This window comes from Antrostomus carolinensis, unplaced genomic scaffold, assembly GCF_000700745.2.
Source record: "Antrostomus carolinensis isolate BGI_N321 unplaced genomic scaffold, ASM70074v2 scaffold8588, whole genome shotgun sequence".
In the NCBI taxonomy this organism is placed as follows: Eukaryota; Metazoa; Chordata; class Aves; order Caprimulgiformes; family Caprimulgidae; genus Antrostomus; species Antrostomus carolinensis.
In genome coordinates, this window is record NW_010332231.1 from 27218 (window position 1) to 43869 (window position 16652).

General features: G+C 41.8%; 1 protein-coding gene across 1 annotated transcript in view; it reads right to left on the minus strand.

The window, feature by feature from the left end:
- Positions 1–15168, minus strand: part of AKR1D1 (aldo-keto reductase family 1 member D1) — a gene marked incomplete at its 5' end in the record, with an annotated part of 27256 nt that extends 12088 nt beyond the window's left edge. Inside the window, 3 exons of the mRNA XM_010173433.1 lie at positions 2164–2280; positions 6833–7000; positions 15138–15168. Of these exons, the coding sequence (XP_010171735.1) occupies positions 2164–2280; positions 6833–7000; positions 15138–15168 (316 nt within the window). The remainder of the gene's footprint in view (positions 1–2163; positions 2281–6832; positions 7001–15137) is intronic.
- Between the last annotated feature and the right edge of the window lie 1484 nt (positions 15169–16652).

Consider the following 16652-nt stretch of genomic DNA (forward strand, 5'->3'; position numbering starts at 1 on the left):
GGGCTGAGCACCACTGCTGGGCTAAAGGGGGGAAGAACAAAAGTCCTGAATGGAGAATCTGCATGAGAGAAAATACAGAGGGGTGTGGGCTAACATTGGTAGGTCAGTCAATAATGTCACTCCAGATTGCAGCCATTCTTGGTCCACCCGGAAGTGCTGGCGTAGTGGGGTGTTCCTCCTCTGAGTGGTGTTTTCTGAAAACAGATTGCTCTTACTCTGCCTAAAAGCCCCTGTCACAGCTTGCATCGCTGGGCTGTGCAAGGATGAGTTTCTTACTGGTTTCAGACTGGGACTGTAAGTTTTGTCTCAAGTACTTCACTGGTTTCAAGCAGAGACTGCTTTTGGGGAGACAGGAAAGCACCAACATTGCAGACTAGAGCAGAGTAGGAGTTTGATAGTATTACACTTGCATGCTCCTCACCAAAGGCAAGCATCACATGTGGGATGGGTGCATTTGTAAGAGAGGGATCAAAGAAAGGAAACGTGTCACCACTGCAAAAGAGTGGGGTTTTTCTTTTTGTATTTGGCCCAGAAAAATGTATATTTTTCAGGCAGAAAGTGACTTCCTTTTTTTTTATTTTTTTTTTTTTCTTCTTCTCTCACAGGGAACATGAAGGAACCTCTAGGACTGCTATTCCTTTAACAACTCAGATTGTTGATACAGGCCTCAGGGAGTCAGATGTACATTACTTTAAAGCCAGCTGTCTATCTCTTTATATTGTGAGACAATGACCTTCACTATGTGGGAGAATGAACTACTAGAGAATACAAAAACAAGCAAAGAGAAACAGGAAATTGCAAGTAGTGGGAGATATTTAAAAATGTACCCAAAATAATTCCATACGTGGGACCGTATAAATAAAGTTTTAATATCTGAGTCCAGTTACTCCTATACAGATCTTAATGGTATATGGCTTCCTTAGAGGAAAAAGGAACTTCAGGTCTAAGGTGCTTGCTTCATTGACAAATTGCTTCCTATCTATGCTTCTAGCAGTTTGGAGTCCATAGTAAAATATAATTTAAATAATCGGAGAACTACCTTCCTTGCAAAAAGAGACCAGTTCAAACATCCCACAGAAACAATCAGCTAGCTAACTGCCTGACCCTATTCCCTTTAAGAAAAAGGATTTAATTGGTTCAAAGTGACTTAAATATATTTTGAATCTTGTTCTTCTAATTTTGCTATTATTTGATTTGCCTTTATGTCATGTGCTTGCAGGGGAAAATTGTAAAGCAAGGTATAAATGACTGTGAAACCAGAAAGCTTCAAGACTTGCAAGAGCTTGTTGCAATTCAACTCTGATTGAGCTTCTTGCATTCAAAGGCTTTGCCTACAAGTTATCCAGAGCCCACAGTATGAAGGAATATCAGGTGAGGGTGACAGAGCACTGGAACAGGCTGCCCAGAGAGGTTGTGGAGTCTCCTTCTCTGGAGACATTCAAGACCCACCTGGATGCCTTTCTATGTGATCTCATTTAGGTTCCTGCTCTGGCAAGGGGGTTGGACTAGATGATCTTTTGAGGTCCCTTCCAATCCCTGACATTCTGTGATTTATTTTACTTTTTAGACATTTGAGTGAGAGAGGGACAAGCCATATTTGGGACTAACTATGATCTACTGAAGACATCCAAGAGGAGCACTGGAGTTAAGGAGATTAAGATCATAACCATGATTTGCCCAGTGGCTTTAATACTATTAAGGCTATTCATTTTTTGGGACAGAGTAAGGAAATCAACTTGGTGGCTCTTTCCCCTTTCCCTCTCCCCCTCCAAGCTTTGCCCCTAGCCCTTTACTGCTCTGTATAATCACTTTCCTAAGTGACTCGTGGCTCAGAGAGGATTAAGGCACAAAGACATGTATGCTGCTTCACCTTCAGTAAAGAATTACTGAAGGATCAGCACAGGAAATGTTCAACTCCAGTTAGGAAACCTGTTCTTCCAGTGGAGAGAACCCATGCAACAGCTGTCCATCACTGTTCTCACACCACCTACAAGCTTCTCTGTGTGGGTAGTGCAGAGAAACGTATGTATGCAGTAGATATCAAATATTATCTATCCAAAGTGCTATTTTCAACACGGACTGGAAGCTGCAAGGAAGATGCTAGATGGAGACCTTAGTTCAAGACAATTATGCACTTTTTTTCGGGCAGTTTTTTCTTTTTACCTTGAAAGCCATTGGCAGCTCGATAATGTAGAGGTCAACGTAGTCCAGCTGCAGGATCTTCAGGGTTTTCTCCAGTGTGGGACGCACCAGCTCTGGGGGGTGACAGGTATTCCACAGCTGGGGAGGCAAGTATAGGCTCTTTTTTGGGGGTGCCAGGAGTAATAGTGTGCATCCTCCAGCTGACACCCCCCACAAACACTCCCACACATGCTCTTGTCCTTCTGACAGACCTGTTCTGCACAGCGCAAAGACGCTGTGCTCTACATCACTGCAAGACAAAGGTGAGGGGCCTTATTCTGTCTTCTGCCAGAGGCAGATATGGAGGTTAAGACAGGAATCCTTGCCCAGGACTGTCCCAGTGCTGACCCAGTAAAGCTGTTATGTATTTGTTTACTACAACACAGGTTCTTCTGAGTTGAGTATATTGAAAACTCTTGCTCAATGAACTTGGGCAGATTCCTTTTGTTTTCCAAGCATATGCTTTTACTGGAAAACTTTGTTCCCACAAGAAATCTGTGGTCAGTTTTTGAAGGCAGAAGCTCGGATCATGTGAGTTATCTATTGAACAGCCAAGCACCCGTCACAAAGAGAATCTTTTGGTTTTCTCCTGTGTCCATGGAGCCTGAGTGACTGCCTGACCTAGGGAAGTTTTCATTTACTCCCCAGTCCTCACTGAAAGACATATTTATTGTTTAGTTACTGTAACGCAGGTGTGACTAGTTAAAGCACAGCCTTTTCAACCTCTTAAACTCTTTAATCACAGCCGCTTCCTTGCGGGGTTATGCCCTGAGGTTGCTACAGAGTGTGTGTAGCTGATTAGTTTTTGGTACTATCTCTAACTGAACTCTGATGATGCAAATTTCTCACAAGAATAAAACCATAGCATGGTAATTAGTAACCAAGAGCTCTTTGTAAACTGATCACTGCAGTTAAAATTGACAAAACCAAGTGTTAACACATAATAGAAGGTTCAAAACAGCATTTGCTTGCACACAATAAGCTGGGCTACTTTATCTTCTTTTTTTCAATGCAAAAACCAGATATGTGGAGTCATGTTGAGGTTTTTGATGCCTTTATTGGATGGAAAAACCTACTGTTTGTTGGTATGGTCATTGTCTAGCCAGTTCTGCCACCAAAGCTGGTAGTCACAGCATGCCAAGGTATAGAATTAATCTGTTCTTGAGAGGTGAAACTCTTGAACTGTGATTTTTCAGGAGAAGATAGTGATTATAGGTGTCAAAAGACATAGCCTGGGTAAGTTTTGAGGTAATTTTTTAAACCAGATTATGGTTTTCCCAGATCTGCTCAAATCTGCCAGCAGAAGCAAGGACAAGTTATCTTGAAGTTTAGTTGTACTGAGAGCAACATACCTGACCCTGCCCTAAGCTGACACACCAAAGCAGATGCTGGCACCTGGAAATTCATTCTAGGCCTTCCCCACCTGTATTTTGCAAGGGCTGAAGTGTTTATGGTTACTAAGACGGTGGTTACACAGTCTGAGGTGTATGACAGGAAAAGGACTGAGGTCCTGCTCTCAGAGTTTTAAGCTGTTCTGCTGAATCTCCTGAAAGCCTTTGGTCTGGATGTTTTCTAAGCATTTGCCAATCTTAGATTTTCATTTTACATGTAAAATGAGATGTTGTTTTGGACTTAAATATAGGTAAGGAAATAAGTCTGTATACCATTCGTGTTTAGTGTTTCATTACTGTGTTTAAGAAATTTAGTAACCTGAGGTATGTTGATAGTTTAGAAGCAATTTTTCCAAGCACCCTTTGAGTGCTATTGAGCTCAGTACTTGCCAGTGAATATACTTCCCTTTAAAAACAAAAACAAAAACAAAACTGCAGAGATTCTAAAGAAACAGCCTTTAGAAATAGCAAACATTTGTATTATGTTAATAATAAAATAATAATACAATAATGGATGCCATGGAAACTTAGGAGTTTCATAACTGTTTTCATGATTTGTAGAAGTTATTGTATTATCTACCTAAGTAGAACCCATGTAGACATTTGAGCAGTAAAAGCTGCCAACTGGCTTTGGCATTTCAGGACACCACATTTCCTGGAAATGTTACTTCTAGTTTAATGAAAGAAATATCCTGGGATGAAAGAGGAGACCAGAAAGGTCTTGCTATATAAGCCAAGAGAGATGTTGGCAGTTGATATAAAACCTCTAAAATTTCTGGATGCTGAGCTGCTCTGCCTGATCAGCCAGCCAGCAGCAAGAGCCAAGTGCAAGTGCTGATGATTTCAACTGGCAGAGACAGCCCAATTGCACCAAGTCACTATTCCAGTAACACTGCCATTCAGCAGGCCTCTTCTTGTTAGTCCCTGTTGACAGACCAGCCTTCAGTTTGCATCATCTTTGTTTAAGGAAAGATCTGCATGAAGGGCTTGAATCTGAAGGGTGTTGGGAATTCCCAGTACTTCTAATGTCAGTAAAGCTGAAAGCAAAACCAACTTTTGTTGCCCAGACTACTTTCAAGAATCTGTATCTACTACCTACTAATCTTTCAGTCTGTATCTACTATGTTTCCCAGAAGATGCAACAGTTCATATCAGTCAGTTACTAATGAATGGCTGGTGTATCTACCAGTGTGGTTTGATATCCGTCTGCAGTTTGTAAGATACATAAGTTTGCAAGGTACATAAAGCTGACGATGCATAAGCTCCTAAAACAAAGAACATTCAGTCCCACTCCTCCAAGGAAGTTCAGAGTTGCTATGAGAATGTTCAGTGAAACCTGTGAAAATCCTGGATTGTGATGGATTGAATTGGTTGCAGATCATTTTCCACTTCTGCCTTTGAACTCCTTAAAGACTGCAGTGATGCTCTAATGAGCTATCACCTTGAGCACTTGAAGTTTTGTCAAGCACAAACAGGACACAACAGAAAGATAAATCCACGTGTGTCCCATCTGACAATCACAAGACAGGCTGGAACCACTACTGTGGTACTACAAACTGCAGCCCTGTGGCTTGCAGGATCTGCAGTTTAGGGAACAACTGAACTTACAATCAAGAAATCAAATGCAGTTTCCCAGGTGGTTCAATGTTTAGGTAGTGATCATGACCTAGGAAAATAATCTAGAAACTGAATATAGAAAGGCTTAATAAATCAAGTTTGGAATCCTGATAGAGTTTTACCAAGAGATACACTTTCACAGAACCTAAAGGTTTATATGGGAAAATAAACTGCAGGGGAAGCAGGTGGGAAAGTTAAAGGCTCAATATTGTTAGGACATCTGGTTCTAAACATTTGGCACAACTTTGTGTTTTTTATTTGAAATATTACTGGTAATTTGCAGTAATGAAACTATAATACATTTGAAACAAAATATTTTGACTGATCCAAATCAACATATTTGGCATATGAGAGACTACCCTGATAAAGGTGGAAAATTTGAAGATGTGAAGCTTTCCTCAGGATGGCAAGGTTGTTACAAATGGAGCTAAGCAGGGAACTTGGAAAAGAGCTGTATACTTTACAGATTGGAAATTGCAGTACTTGGAAACTGGTCTGTAGCTGCTGAAAATCCACTTGGTCTGCAAACTGTCCAATCTGAATCTTAGTTTCCCAGATCAGAGCTTAACTATATTTTTCACAGTAAAACGGGTCTTTTATCCCATGAGATCTTTCACTCTAGGAACTGTGGTGTTTATTTCCAAGGCTGTTGAGTAAATTTTGTGGATTACATCTTATTTGGGAAAGGAGAAAGGGAAAATATTAGGCTGGTATATCCAAGGAAGCACTGCAGGAAGGAGAACTTGAGGTCATAAACTCTATTAGGAACTGGGCAGGCACCGTGCATTTTCTAAGGCCATCTGATCTTTTTTCTGCAATATGCAATGTGCTTTTTCTCTTATACTTGGAATTTTGTCATCATGGTTGTAACAGCATTTGAGAGGCACTTCATTGAACAAGGGATTTCATTCTTCTAGGAGAGATTCAACTCTTACAGCTAAGACTTTAAAGCATTAACTAAAACTTTAAAGCATTAACTATCTCATGCATTGCTCTGGCCTTGTTGCTTTAGAGCAGAAGCGTGATGACATCTTCTCTCCAAGTAAGTTGACTCAAAAACCTAAAAATGTTTAATGACAGGTGATACAGTAACTAAGGGTGTAGCTTGATGAGTAATTTTCTGGCAGTTGTACTAATGTAAGCACTTGCCATTCTCCCGTACACAGACGCTTAGATACACGTGCTTGCTCCCACCCCTTTCATTGTGCAATCTCCCGGCAAACCTGTACGGGGAATTGCTCTAACAGAAAGTAACTCATTTGCAGGATCATTGTCCAGATTGGGTTCAGTGTGTGACTATATAAACATGCGTGCCAGCACCACGTGTGGGGCAGTAACAGCTTAGGCAGCATCGCGGAGTGTAGCAATGGTCTAAACTTGCAGGTATGTGTGATACTAGGCAGAATGGATGTTGCGTGGTTCCCACTGCTAACAGGGCTTTAAACTGAGAATAACAGTGATTCTTGTGCTTTACAGCAAATCTAGCACTCGTAAAGCTCTGAGGCATTATGGTAATGCTAGGGAAGAAAAATAAATGATGTTGGGTCTGGAAGTATGCCAGATGTTGACCACTGGCATTCTTAAGGAAGCCCATTCACGGAAATCCTGCATTTAGCATAAATAATATGTGTGCAGCTTCTCACCTTGCCACAGTAAAAAATGTCTTCTCGCTTGATCTTTCCTTCAGCAATCTTCTCCCGGATGGCTTGTCCCACTTCATGCTCATTGTAGTAGACAAAGGCACCATCAATATGGCGGTAACCAGTATCAATGGCAATCTTCACTGACTCCAAACAGGAACCTTTGGGAGTCTAATGGGAGAAGAAAAAGAATAACCATAGTTTCATCCTCTTTCTCGGCTCTCTTGCAATGCTATATAGTACCTGAGATAAGCACAAGGTTTGTACAGGAGTTCATCCAGTCTAACCATCCCGTTCCTCCCCAGGCACCTGTGTTTCAGCTTCTCATTAGAAATGTGCTGTACGCTTTTCTTTAAAACTGTTGTGAATTAGACTGGAAATGAGGGCAAAGCAAAACATTCTTTGTGTGTCTGGGGAAAAAGAAGTACTAGAATCCTCAGAAAGTAGAAGTGAATGTATTTGATATGAAAACTATTTCAGAATTTCTTATATAGAGACCAAGGGCTTTTCTACAACAGCCATTAGATAAAATCCCTTACTCAAATTGAAGAGGTTTTTTGGTAGGAGCAGGGCTGGTCAACCACCTGCCTGATCAGAGGCTCTTTTAATATCTTATGGCCCAGTAGAGCCTTCAGCTGAGCAGGAATTTGGATTTGACTTCTTTCTTCTCAAATGAACTTACCGTTGGTGGTATCACAATCCAAAGGCTGATAGCTCAGGACTGTCTACTGGTATTCTCAGTTCTGGACAGTTGCTTTACCATGTGGCTAAGAACCAGTAGATGCTTTAGTGTATATTTATATACATCTTACTGCTTCAGTTTAAGATGAGTCCAAGAAACCTCCTAGTAAGTCCAAGTGGCATTTTTGTACTGTGTGCTGCACTTCTGTTTACTCATCTTTTCTGAAATTCAGAGTAAGCTTGTTTTTTTTCAGAATAGTCATTTTTTCCACTAGCCAATATGGCAAGCAAAATACACATAGGCCAAACCAAGCAAAAAAGTGTAATATTGGTCACTGAAATAATATGACTGATTGCTGAAACAGTACTTGACAACTTCTCATTGTTGCCATGATTTGAATAAAGAGGGGGCAGCTCTAAGTGGTGGTGGTCAAGGGCTCTCAGTGACATGTAGCAACGCGATTCTCCCACCCTTTTCATAGGCATTGCTCTGCTGTGACAGGGACATTGGATTCACTTAAGGGAAAACTGAAGTAGGGTGAGTCAACCTGCTCTGCTGTGCTGCTGTCTGCCAGCAGCAAGTGCCAAAAGGTGAATTTTGCTACCTCCAAGTGAAGGGCCAAGAACATGCTGCCTTCCCTATGAATAAAACAGATGCCAGAGACATCTGGAAATGAGGCAGGATATGAAGAAAGGATTTCAAATTTGTTGGTTTTGCTGATGCCAAGGAAAGACAAGAAGCAGGTCTAGCAATAGGTGCTGTTGGGAAGGATCACTTTTCACCAGAGCAATCAGTCTCTCTCCTCCCTCTCCAAACTGCCCTTTGACAGCAGCCACTGGCTTGGCTATACAGGAGCCTGCCATAAAACAAGCAGCTGCTTTTCCACCACCTGATGAGCTAGAAGGTGTGAAAGTCACAGGTGCCACAGCATGCTACAGTGACTAAGGGCACTGGTCTGCCCTTCCACATTCATGGAAAAAAGACCTGTGAAGGACTGTTGAAGACATCTGGGGGTCAATCTCCCTGTCTTTCAGGCCCAGAGCTGTAGGTTGGTGGCAGATTGTTATGGAGTAATGGGACCGTGCTCACTCTGCTCTTCAACATCCTGCCTGGGCTGCCTGCTGTTGGACATGACTGCATCGACTTCTGTTCAGACTCAGGGGGGACTTTCTGCTCCAGGTTGCAGTTCCTACAGGTTACTTAAAATGCAAAGCTGCTCAAGCTTGCCCTTACTTATTACAGATGTGAGTGAGGGCTGAGTGGCAAAATGGCACAACTTGGCATGTTGAAGTATTTACAGTAGCGATGATGCAATGTTGTCTGCTCGGTTGAGAGAGACAACAAAACACTTGTTTGAATGCTCGTGCCGTGGGAGCCCCCCAAAGGCGTGCTCGGCCCCTGCTAAACCCTTTCCTAGTTGTTAGTAGGTTGTAATGAAGACCATGGCAGCTAGAAGCCTTTCAGGAGTAGTCAAAGGCTAGTTTTTGCTCAGAGCATGTTGGGCAGCGTTACAGATGCACAAGGCATGGAGTAGTGACAGCCTCCAACATGTTCACTGTTTTGTCCCTGCCTGAACCTGCAAGGAAGGATGTGAGGAAGGCAGCAGGCAAAAAGCTCTGCCAGGAGTACTACAAGCCTGCAGTTACTAGTGGCAGTAACCTCAGACCTCTGTCTCAGCAATGAGCTGCACGAGGCTGTAGCCACAGGTGCAAAGCTCAGGCTGACTAGCACAGAGCAACGGGGCTCAGCTTAAAGGTCTTGTGAGCTCAAGGCTAAGTGATGACTAGTTATCTTATTACCTTAAGGCATTACCTTAATATTTTTAAGTGGGGTTTTTTTGTTCTTTGTTTTGTTTGGTGTTACTTTTCTTTATTTTTCCCTTTTGTTGAAGAGCCTAAAAATGGGGTGTGGGTCTGATCCTAGAGTCTCCTCTCTTTTCTCTTTGCACTCTTGAAAGATTGCATGAACATGGCTCACTTCCTGAAGCTGTAAATTGAACTCCATCAATAAAGGAAATGTTGATTATTGAGTTGCATCTTTTCTCAAACACCAGGGCCAGTTTGGTCAGTAACAAAAGCAGAAGGAATAAATTAAGAAGGTTAGAGCCTTACATAGAGGAAACAGCATAACTGCAGACTTGGGAGGAGGGTGAAATAGAGGAAAATGAGAAAGCTTGCAGTTACTGCAATTGCCTTTGGCCGAATCAGTTAACTTATGTTAGAGCTGAACTTCTATATATTTCTTAGTCTTTTGCATGGGACTTACACACATCTGTACAAATAATCTTGTGAAAGACTCCTCCATCTCAAGGATTATCTTATTCTTTAGGGGCTTGAGGAGGGTTTTTTTAATCAGGCCTTGATTACCAATGGTTGGAGATGGGTTTACATTAAATATAAATGTTTTCATTGCACTAGTTCATTTCATCTGATGTGGTATATTAGTTCTGACAGATTCACATCTAAGGTACTTCATATAAAAATGCAAAGCAACCTCGGGAACACTTTTTGAAAAATCATGGCTCTGCTGAACTGTCCCAGCTGAAGGGCTGGGACATCTACAGGTCTGAAAACTTTATACCATATGTTTATTATTACTGTAATGTAGAAACTATCATTTATAACATTTCACATATCTAATCCTTCCAAATCCTGTAGTAATGGGCTGTGGTAAACTGTGCTGATGAGTTGTACAGGCTAGTTATGTTGTGGTTTTGTCACTTCTTAGAAGTGTTGCCTTAAGTGTTGTATCTCATTCTATTGTTTCCTGACAGATTATGTTAAAGCTGGATGACTCAGATCACAATTGCTTATCCATCTTTCCATCAGAGAAGGCACAAACCTGTAACTTTCCCCTCTACCCGACTGTTCCCTCACTACAAGAAAGACATTGAGCTGCTTGAGCGTGTCCAAAGAGCAGCAACAAAGCTGGTGAAGGATCTGGGGCACAAGTCTTATGAGGAGCAGCTGAGGGAACTGGGGTTGTTTAGTTTGGAGAAAAGGAGGCTGAAGGGAGAACTATTGCTCTCTACAGCTACCTGAAGGGAGGTTGTAGTGAGGCAGGTGTCAGTCTTTTCTCCCAAGTAACAAGTAATAGGACAAGACTAGTTTACAGTTGTACTAGATGATCATAATGGTCTTTTCCAACCAAATTATTCTATGAGGAAATGGCCTCAAGTTATGACAGGGGAGGTTTACATTGGATATTAGGAAAAATTTCTTCACCAAAAGAGTTGACAAGCACTGGAACAGGCTGCCCAGGCAAGTGGTGGAGTCACCATCCCTGGAGGTATTTAAAAGATGTATAGGCATGGTGCTTAGGGACATGGTTTAGTGGCGGACTTGGCAGCGTTAGGTTTACGGTTGGACTTGATGATCTTTAAGGTCTTTTCCAACCTAAATGATTCTATGATTTTATTCTATGTTCAGCCTGAGACGTTTTAATCTCTTCTGTCTTTCATGGAAATGAAATCTAGTCGTGACCAGATCAGAGCTTACCAACTTTCACTTAAGTGTAGATAGAAGTTTGTGATATGACTGCTCTTATGTCTCAAAGTGTTGCATAAGGGTTGGCGCTTCAATCACAGCAGCTGATGGAGCAGTGCCTCCCAGGCTGCCTGGTTGCAGAGCAGCCACGTTTACTCTACCAGGGAAGCCAGACCTCCTCCTCCTCTTTACCATGGGTTATACTCACTAGCATACACTATCTAAAGTGTGATTGCCTGTGCTGTCTACTCATTTCAGGTAAGCTTTTATTCTTGCACCATTCCCAAATAAGCAGGGCTCATGTTATAGAGCACCACAAACGCCAGATGAGGTGCTGAAGTGTCTCCATGCTGTGAACCTTTGTGCTTTCTCAGTAGTAATTCAGGACGCTTTGGCCTTAAGACAACTCTTTGCTTCTTTATTACTTTTTATTGAAGTGTAGATAAGAGGTATGCTTGATCCTTAGCTGTAATTAATGTTTCAGTTTCTAATCAGTGTGCTCTGCAACTATGCTACTTTGATCAAGGACTGTTGTTTCAGAACTGGAATTTTAAAACCACTTGTACACTGTAAGTCTGATTTTTATCTTCAGTGCTCTTATAGTCAGTCACTAATTTGTGCCAAAAAATGTATTAAACTTATTACATGTTTTATGATAAAAGAAAAAAAGAAAAACTGCTTAGTTGACTAGAACCACTCACTCAATTACTAATAACTCCTTTAGTAGCATCTATGTTACTTTTAAGATCATAAAGTTTAAGGAAATAATACAGGCAATTATTCCCTCTATTGATCAATAGCTTGTAAACCTGCTGATTTATCACCACGCATGACATATTAAACCAGTATCCATTTTCTTCAAGTTCTATGGTGAATAAATCTGGCAGAAACACAGGGGGAACAAAGTCAGATTTGCACCTTCACTGAAAGAAAGGAAGAGGCAATTTGGCCCCTTCTCCATAGATGAAGGAGCCAACTGGCCAGTTACCACATTTTATGAGTCTGAAAAAGCAATGTGCTTCATCCATTCCACCTGTGTCAAAGGGTCTGCTCTCTTTTTTTCTCTGAGACCATGAACATGAACTTTTTTATTTTTTAATGTTTATTCCAGACACCTTCCATTAAATCACATTTTGTCAAAAACTATTCTCCCTAGCATAGAAAACGTACAGCTTCAGTTTTGTTCATGATTGTATGTGACCAAGCCACAGGAGAATATTTTTTGTGCAGGCATACCCATGAATTTTACTGTTCCCTCTTAAGTAGAACAGAATCTGCTTAGCAGTGTTAGTGGTTGTCCTACTCATTACTGTTATTTAGCATTGCATTTCAGCTGCCCTCCAATTCTTTTGCTTTATCTATAGCATCCTTTTCTGGTCAGCAATTTCCATCAGCTTTCCAGCTGATAAAAAGGGATTCTGTTTACCTCAAAAAACAAAGCTAAACAGGACACATTAGAGGCAGATCATAATCTTGCAAAACCATGTGAATAGCTACCATAGGCACTGCTTTTAGGAATATCTTAACACCACTATTGTCACTTATTCTTTATTAGGGCATACAGTAAAAGAAAATGGTCTGACTTTGGCTCCCACATTCTGCTCTGCCTTGTTTCACATACACAGCTTTACAGAGTTGTACCAGTCTTGGCAGCACATGAGAGCTTAGTTCTGAACACCTCACCTGGGCAGCGCAATGGTATCCAGTCCCTCAGCTGGGAATAATGATCCTGGGAAGAAAAGCTTGAGATGTTGGGAGAGACAGGGCCATCTCCTGGAAAAATCTGAATTTAGCTGCAGCTGAGTTACACAAGAGATCCAAACTGTGGGCTGAGTGCTCCAGTCCTAACCTATAATTTAAGAAGCGGAGCCGCTGTTTAGGAATCTTAGTCAGCTAAATACAGGAAGAAGAAAGTAGGTACATTCCTGGGCTCAGAGCCTCCTTCGCCAGAGCTCGGCACTCACACACAGATTCTTATGCAAGTTTCTAGAAGCCCAATTGTTTATTTCCATTTGCCTGTTTTCCGGATAAACTGGCAAAGAGGACTGGCTGAAGATGTTAAGAACGGAGCATAGAAAACGTGTGTACTAAAGGCATTACAGGAAAGCGCAGGTTGAGTTTACAAAGCCAAAGGATATGAGCCACACGAGGGTACATTCTTAGAATTGTTTAATCTTGTAAAGGAGAAGCTGTACTGTACACCTCCTTCTTGGAAAATGCAACTGCCAGCACATCACGCTCTCTCGTACACAGGAAAATCTGGCTTTCATCCTCCGGAAGCATGGGCAGCCACCATCCAGGAAGCAAAACGCAGCAAAGAGATCTCTGCAAAAGCAGGTAGAGCTGAGAATGGAGGCAGAGAGCACAGCTGAGAGCCACGAGTTGCTATGCTGGCCCAGAGCTTTGCTCTGTGTCACAGCGTGTTGCCTTAGAAAGTGGAGAGTAGCAAATGGGGGGAATGGTGATGCTTGCTGCCTTGTGTCACACTGTGAATGAGCGTGGACAAGGGGTGCCTTTCTCCTCTAGCCTGATGTCCTGTCAGGGGCTTGAAGAGTGAGGTTTGATTACCAATACAACAGAAATCAGATTGCATAACTGTAGATTTAGCATTTCTAGAATTCCTATGACATTGTTATTCTAGGATTTAGCCAAAGCTGTGTTCAGGAAAGCCTTATTGTAGCTGGCAGAGGCTGACAGAGTTATTTTTACCACTTGATTGCAGAATCCTCAATTTTAGGATTGCTGCAAGTTTTTACTTGATGCATATTCACTTAATGCAAGCCTAAGCTAAAGGGCTGCCATGCCTCTCTGTTGGCAGCTGCAGGATTTAAGCAAATGGAGCAAATTATGTGCACACCTGGGTCCCATGCTTGCAGTGCCAGCAAGGTGGACTGGGACGGTTTTTTGAAGAGCTGGAGGACACAATAGCCAGCTTGCCAGCCCTGGAAAGCAGAGATCTAACTGGAAGGGTGGATGCTATCAAAACACCCTTCAGACAAGAAACGTGATTCCAGGGATGCACAGGATACAAGGGGGAGACAAAATACCAGCTTGTGCAATAAGAGAGGAGAAAGAAAATGTTGCCAGTAGTTCTTCTACTTTGTTCCCTAGAGTTAAAGGGGAGAGGTTTCTGGCGCCAGTTTGAAGGACTGCTTGCAAAGGCAGATGTAAAACTTGGGGAATTCCACCACCTAGTTAGCTGAACCAACAAAAGCCGGCTTTGATGAAGCCCAGAGAGGCATTTTCTGCACAATGTTTTCAAGTTACAACAAACGTGGCCTCCTAGGTCAACTGAAGACACAACCCAGATGTTAACTTCCCGCATGAGCTGTAAGAACATGCTTATGCTGTTCTTCAGAGAACTGCGGGGAATCAGGGACACGTGGGAGTGCACAGTCATATTTAATGTATGGAGTCAGTCAGGGATGTTTTAGAAAGTGGAGGTTTTTCTGGAAAATTTGGCTCTGAATGTTCTTGCCAAAAAGTGCATCTTTCAGTTGTGCTAATTCAGATTACTCACTTGTAGGGTTTCAGTTTTTCCCCTCTTCAAAAATGCCAGTGATTCCCTATCTATAAAACAATCTTCATAACTTTTCTCTACATAGGAAGGCTCTCCCTGTGGCTCTTGAGCAAGGTTAAAAATCTAGTATGTTTAAAAAGCCAGCGGAAAAGTGAAAAAAATAAATTTCTTGTGTCAATGTTTGGCCTTGTTATTGCATTGGTAACAGCTAGCTTTGTAATTTTTGGAAGGGGGGTATATTGAAACAGGTAGTGCTTGTCACTGCAGTGTACAGCGATGGAATCGCAAAGGTCTGCTTTCTGTTGGTTACTTTTCAAACAAGAATCCCTACGACTGGTTTTGGGCAGTGCTACTCTCCTAAAAGCTTATCTAGATATTCTATCTTCTATTAGTTTTGGGTCTAGGCTGATTAAATGCAATTCTACCCTATGTCATAGCCAGATGTGTAGCTTGGTGGGTGATATTGGCATCTGATACCCACCATCTGAAAGCCGTACCATTTCCTAGACAAAGTTGTCATCTCCTAAATGTCACCTTGCTCTGGGAACGTTTTCCTCTGGAGCGCTCTTGTGGTGTCCAAGTCCGCATGTGTTGGTACCACGTTCGGGAGCCAAGTGACGCGGTGCCAGGCTGGCTGTAAGAGCCAACCCCTCTGCTTAGATTAGGCAGGCATTACTGCACTGGGGCCAGGTGATTATCTGGCTGTCAACGGTTTCATTAGTAGAAGTCTTCCGCTCTGTGAGGCGATACGTCTCTTGGTGCTGGAGTAGTCTGAAAATGTTTTCATGTAGCAGCTGAGATGTCAGCGTAGGTTAGAGGTACTATCTTTTTAAGAATAGGTTTTTTGAAGGCTTATAGTTTAAGGCATGCTCATGTTTGAGGGGTAGTCATTCTGAGCATCATCTAATCCTCAGAGCAAACTGAAAAATCCACTGTTTTCCAGGACTAGCAATTTTATAGCCATTTGGCTCAGCAGTCCTCCATAGGCTGATGAACTTTGTAGCTAGAAAGTTAGTCTTTCATTTACCCTCATCTACAAGGCTGGGCCCATCCTCATCAGGAATTTTACATGTTGACTATTTCAGCAAATGCAGCTTTTAATCTGCCACACATGATTAGACGCTAATTGTGTTCATAGCTGGAAACACCACAGAAGCCGTTGGCACAAAGTAGAGATTAGTCATACTATCAATGTGTTTTCTATTAAGCTTCAGGATTCATAGAAATGAAGAACTACAGAGATTTCAGCAGAGAAGATACAAGGAGGTAAACGAGCATTTGTGCAAATTCAGCAGTGTCTTAGAGCCATGGGTTTTGTGCAAAACAAAGTCATAAGAACAAAGCTTGTGCCCTCAAGAAAGTTGCATGCAAGAATCTTTCCTCCAGTTTGACAGTGATAAGTCATTTTGTCAAATCCAACTTTAAAATCCCACTTTATGTTTAAAGAACAGTTTTTGCACAAAAGCTAGGAGTTTTTGAGCCTGCCGCATTTCAGAAAAAAGTAGCTACCTTTTCTGATTACCTATTTTTTCTAATTAGATGACTTAATTTTCCCTTCTTAATGAGATAAAGATGCAATCTTGCATTTATACAAGCCAAAAATATTCCATTGTATAACATGCAATTACAGGGAGCTAGCAAGAATTGAGGCATCAAGAGGTGGTTGCAGGCAGGGGAGGGGAGGTCATGGCTGAACACCAAGAAGACAAAGTATTGAAGGCACAGAAATGTACAAAGACTGTTGCAAGGGCAGAACAGAAAAAATGTATGGCAGAGGGGAAAAGGAGAACGTAAGATAAACTCTGCTTTTTGTAGATGGTAGATATGCCATTAAAGCATATATGAAAGGGAACTTTAACATGCATCATGCAACATTAGGTTTTTAGCACAAGTCATTGATGAAATCAGAATTGGTCTGAGACCCTTTTGATTCAGTGTGTACTCTGTACCCTCACCTATTTGCTACAAGAGGTCCAATCTGTGAAAGCAGTATCTTAAGTGTTCATCTCTTCATCCCTCATCCTCTGGCATATTTGCCATCTCTGAAGCAAACAGCAGGCATGGATTAAGACATAGTACAGTCCAGAGCTGCTGTAGTTTCTTGAATCACACACACACTCATTCTCCTGTAACTAC